Consider the following 5,532-nt stretch of genomic DNA (forward strand, 5'->3'; position numbering starts at 1 on the left):
GGGTTGCGCCAGGTCAAGTAAGGAGGGTGATGCAGAGGAGTATTGTGGATGGACAAAGAACACAGGGGAATAGACAAGAAAAAAAGAAGACAGATAAGGGAGAGAGGGAAGCCGACAGCAATTTTGACACAGATAAGAAGAAAGGAGAGAAAGAGCTCAAGTCAGAGAGACTTGGAAGAGGGGGATAGGAAAAAATGGAGGATGAAATGTGATGAGTCAGGGAGCTATGTTGCCCAGCTGAGTCTTTTAATGGTCTGCTGTGGAGGCTTATGTCAGCTCTATGCCAGCTCTTGCAGGGCTTCTTAATGCTCATCCATGAGGTGGTAATGGTGGTGGTGCTGCAGCAAATCTATCCTGCTCAAACTACTCATTAGCAGATAGTTGGCAGTGGGAATAGCACTCAGGGAGAGCAGCCAGTGGTTCGACAAGCAACACACCCCCCTCCCCTCTCCCCTCTCTCTCTCTGCCTCCACCTCCACCTCCACCTTGCTCCCTTTCCCAACACAATCATTAGCTGGGTGCATCAGAGACAGGAAGCTGCAACATTTCAATTTCCTTTCACTTCCATTTTCAACACTCTAGTGTGTGTGTGTGTGTGTGTGTGTGTGTGTGTGTGTGTGTGTGTGTGTGTGTGTGTGTGTGTGTGTGTGTGTGTGTGTGTGTGTGGGTACACCTGTACCTGTATTCGCGCCTGCAGTTTGACTGTGTTTCTCTTGCTCTCAGCCAACCTCTCCAGGTGACTTTCTACCTCCGCTTCAGCCCTCTTCAGTCTCTCTCGTAGGGCGCTGTGCAGTCCCTTCTTCTCCTCTTCTTCCCTCTCCTCCCACCTCTGCCGCTCCTCCCTCCATTCTGCCTCCATCTTCTTTCTCGTTTCCTCTCGCTCCTCGTTTAGGTCATTCATCTTTTGCTCCCATTTCTCCCTCTCATCTTTCACTGCTCGCCTCTTCTCCTCCTCTGCTCGATCCACCTCCTCTTTCAGTGCCTTAACCTCCTCCAAGAGTGCTTTCACTCCTTCCGAGTCCTCCTCTGTTTGTCTCTCTACCTCTTTCTTATTCTCCTCGTCTTCTCTCTGTCTCCGCTCCTCTTTCCTTTGTCTCTCCTCGTCAGCTGCTTTCTTTAGCTCCTCACATTTGGCATCTAGCTCCTGGATCTGCTCCCCGGCCTTCTCCAGTTCTTTGCTTAAACGCAGGCTCTCCTCCTTAGCATCACTGATCTGGGCCTTGGCCTCCTGGAGCTCTTCTTCTGAAGCCTGGAGCCTCTCCTCAAACTCTTTTCTCAGCTCTGCCTCAGTTTCACGCTCCCTCTCCTCCGCCTGGATGCGGAAGCACTCAAAGTCTGCCTGCACCTGGAAGCAGAGAGGATAACGTGTTACGCCCTGCACTTGCATTTAAAGTCACTCAGCACCCACTGAGAGTGCATCCAAAGAACTCCCCAAATTAATCAAAGCATTGTTTCAAACAAGTTATGTTTGTACTCCCAACTGATAGGTGGAATATTAAGTCTGCATGCTTTCAAAGATATCTTATACAATATATTACATAGGGTTATAGGTCAACTGATTACGGACTGTTGATGTGAGGGCCCCGTGTGGTGATAGTCATGGGAAACATCTGAGTATGACACAAAGACAGGATCGGAGGCCATGATAACTAATATTCTCCATGTGTAATTTATGTTTTGTGTAAAGGAGAACTGAACAACATTATATGTAATCTTCATCTGTGACATTTGCAGGGGGACTACACAACATCCGAGACCACTTAAATGTGGGACCCTAGGTTGTTATGATTATTTGATTGACAACTGGTTCTCCAGATGTGAGGCCCAACAGTATAAAGGAGTCTGTTCACTTAGTGTTCAATGAGAAACTGGTCTGTGCCCAATCTGTGTAGGCGACTGTTTCTCCCACTCAAGTGTTTATGTTATAGATGTTATAGATGTTATAGTTGTTACCCTCTATCCATTTACAGATATCAACAACAATACTCCGGAAAACTTTTCAGACACACATGATAACAGTTAAATTATTTTTGTGTTGTCATATTCACATTGCAAATATTCTCTACTAATACATCTCGAAGGTGATCTAGGGACTTTCCAGAGCACTGAAGTGACTAGTGCATGTATAAAACATTTGAAAAGGGCAAGACTGTGGCCATAAAGGCTAAATAGCTACAGTGTTGTGTGTGACATTCAAACAATAATCTCAGTATGGGGCAAAACATCATAACCGGCCTGCAATGTTGAAATCGGGTAGGTTGGATTCTAAACCTTTATTCAGCTTCTCACATAAGCAGGTTTCACTGGTAAGTTATATTTGCAGAAAGGAGTCCTGAAAAGACATGATTGTTCAGTACGAGAGGATTTATTTTGCAGTTCTGTAATAACTTTGTAGGAACTATGTAATAGCTAATTATATGGAAAACATATTACTAACATTTTCTCCAACAAATCTATTACTTTCTTTATCTGCAGGACTTTGAGTTTATTACTGTGATTAAACCATGGCCACTCGCTGCAGAAAAAAAGACTTCATTTAAATGTAATAGTGGCATGTTATATGATGTTAGGTTATAATCTTAATCCAGACAGAATGGTGGTGAAACAGTTCACTGTGTCATGTCACAGTCATTTCCTATTGGCTGCCAAGTTGAGGTGGGTGTGGCTTACCTACATCACAGAGCTTACAAAGCGGAACTGACTGACTGGGAGAAGAGGATGTGTTTCTGATTTGTCGTGACATTTCCCCATCAAGTTGTGTTAAGGTTTGGTCCACGTCTGGAATGTCTACAAAGGAAATGAATCAACCAGGCTGATTGACACCACACTGAGGACCACGCTGGTCCGAAAAGAAGACTGGAACGGTGCCGGCTACGACAGAGGTTGGCCTCTCATCCTTACCTTCAGTCTGACGGACTAGCTTTAGTTTCTCTAATTTCAAATGCATGTCTAAAGCCAAACCCTCTTAAAGTCAAGATTGTAACTGTGTTTGACGTTGGTTGATTTATGATTTTAACAGATCTGCAAAGAAGAAACAATACTTTCTGTGAACACAGCATAAGTCTAATTCCACAGTCTAGTTTTCTTTGGTCATAATATTTGCATCAGTGGCACTGTGGCACTTGTCAGCTCCAACTGCGTTCTTTCTACTAACAGTGTATAATCTTGTTCACAGACATTTTCAAGACTACCTTGCACTAGGATTGTGCGTGTACCTCTGGTCACCAAATTCACAAAAACAGAACGTATAGGGTAAAGTTGTGAAATGGTTTTCATTTAGTGCTAAATTGCTGGCAGATGTTTACACTTGTGCGATAACATGCTCCTGAATTGGCATCAAAAATGTCCAACAACTAAAACTGGAACACAAAAGGAAAGCCGACAAGCAAACTGTGGCAACAAATTTCAAAAGAAAGGTGTATGGTCTGTGTAGATTTTGTCGCTTAAGCAGCTTACTGTTTCCAGAGAACTCATAAGAAAATCATTTGCATATTTATGATTCTTGTTGATGTTTTATTGTGGTGCACAGCATGTGTTCAATATGTGTTCACAGCATGAAGTCTATCTGAACTTGGTCGCTTGTTGTAGGTCACGTAAGGGGCGGGTTTGATTTGATGCTCCTGAGAGTTTACACATTAAATTAAAGCAATTCAACGCGCCCTTGGATAAACTCATTTTATGTCATGATCAGGAGGGTGAGAGTTCACGCAAGCATACGCACCTGGGCTCCAACTCTCTGCTGCATATCCAGGGAGTCCTGCAGCTCGAGGAGGCGTGTTCTCAGCGGCGCCCCCTCCCCTTCATGACACGTCTCCACCAGGATGCGGTGCAGCTCTTCGTGGTGGGCGTGGCTCAAGGCCTGCAGGGCCGCCTCCTGCTCCTCATTCTTCATGTTCAGAGAATAAATCACCTGGAGAACATCAACAACAGGCAAGGAAAGATTTAAAGATTGTCGCACATTTCTGTCTTCAATTTTATTGTTTTGAACTGTTTCTGTTCATCATCTCTTTTAGACATAGGTTGTGCTTTTTCTTCGCACTGATCCCCACCACTCCAGTCTTAGTGTATATTCCACTTCCGGGATTGTTCAGATTGTCCAGAAATTCCCCCGGATGTCTTTCTTTTCGTCTGGATGCGCTTACCTTTTTCTTTCTTTGTGTTTGCATTTTAAACTCCGGTTGACTTATGAGGACTATGGTTAACTGCTCCTCAGATTTCTGCAGAATAAAACGAGACAGCTAGCTAGACTATCTGTTAAATTTGAGTTTTCTGTTGCACGACTAAAACAACTTTTGAATGAGAGAAATGAGAAGAGATGGATATCCGATGGGTTCCAAGATTGCAGTCTATTGTATGTGCCCAAGAAATTGCAGATCAGATTTGCTATGTTAATTTATTACTCTAGTTTATCATTGTGTTTTGAGTTCTTGGTTAATTAGTATATCTTTATGAAGCCATTGGGCTTTCTTCATTTTAGGGTTTTTTGTCCCTCAGGTCAAGAGATTGAGGAAAAAGTGCTTTTGTGTAGCATATACCTTGTTTTTGGACTGCAGAATAGTTTAAAGCTGAAACAGATTGTTAATGTCATTGTTAAGTTAAGGCTGATATTGAAAAATGTATTTGCAGACTGAGTAATAGTATATGTTTCCTCTTTGATAAGAAAAGATTCTAATTGGCCTCCTTATTTGATTTGTAAGCACATATTGAGTTCTTTCTTATGCACTAGATTTTATTCACAGTTTTACCCTCCTTTTTTATTTTTATGTGACAGGCAAGATTTAAATGTATATATTATAGTTTGATGATCATTTTCAAATGTTTCTTTCTTGACCAAATTTTCTTTGGAAAACAATTTGATCTTGTTAGGGTTTACATCGTCATGGATTCAGATGACTCACTCTGCAGGGTTGGTTCCTCTGTATTCATTTAACGTGAGTACATCGCAAACAGCCAGAAAACTGTCACCAACACTAGTCCACAAACAGACATTATCAAGCCAATATCAGCAATATTCAGCTGCCAGCTTTATGATGAGAAATATTAAACCGACACAGACTGACATGGAAACACAAAAATCACCAAACACAAATAGCAGAAGTTAAACAGCAACACTGACAAACAGTGTGCACCACTGTAACCAAAGTCCTGTGAGTTAAAATAGTCCCAGCACTGCAGCTCCATGCAGTGAGTTCCCTGCCTGCCAACATGTGAGGAGTCTCTCCCCCTTCTCCCAATATAGTCTGTGACTGAACACCTGAAATATGGCCCGTTTCTCCCCACTATTCACTTTACCCTCTACGCCATGTCTACAGTGTCATCATATGCTCCTGCTGAACCTGATGGCTCACTTACCCACCCACAGAGATGTGTGTGTTTGTGTGTGCATGTGCATGGGTGTGTGCAGGGAACACATAAGCTCATATTTTATCCAGACGCCTCACTGTCTGCAGTACGCAGCTGGCACTGCACTGCCGGACATTCCGTGTGTGTGTGTGTGTGTGTGTGTGTGTGTGTGTGTGTGTGTGTGTGTGT

General features: G+C 43.0%; 1 protein-coding gene across 2 annotated transcripts in view; it reads right to left on the minus strand.

Annotated features, from left to right (window-relative positions):
• fam184b (family with sequence similarity 184 member B) overlaps nucleotides 1-5,532 on the minus strand; it is a 23,543-nt gene that overhangs the window by 14,262 nt on the left and 3,749 nt on the right. For both annotated transcript variants that reach the window (XM_032531218.1, XM_032531209.1), the window contains exons 2-3: nucleotides 3,722-3,910; nucleotides 680-1,345 (exon numbers count right to left, since the gene is read on the minus strand). In XM_032531218.1, the coding sequence (XP_032387109.1) occupies nucleotides 680-1,345; nucleotides 3,722-3,910 (855 nt within the window). The remainder of the gene's footprint in view (nucleotides 1-679; nucleotides 1,346-3,721; nucleotides 3,911-5,532) is intronic.

This window comes from Etheostoma spectabile, chromosome 2, assembly GCF_008692095.1.
Source record: "Etheostoma spectabile isolate EspeVRDwgs_2016 chromosome 2, UIUC_Espe_1.0, whole genome shotgun sequence".
Classification (NCBI taxonomy): domain Eukaryota; kingdom Metazoa; phylum Chordata; class Actinopteri; order Perciformes; family Percidae; genus Etheostoma; species Etheostoma spectabile.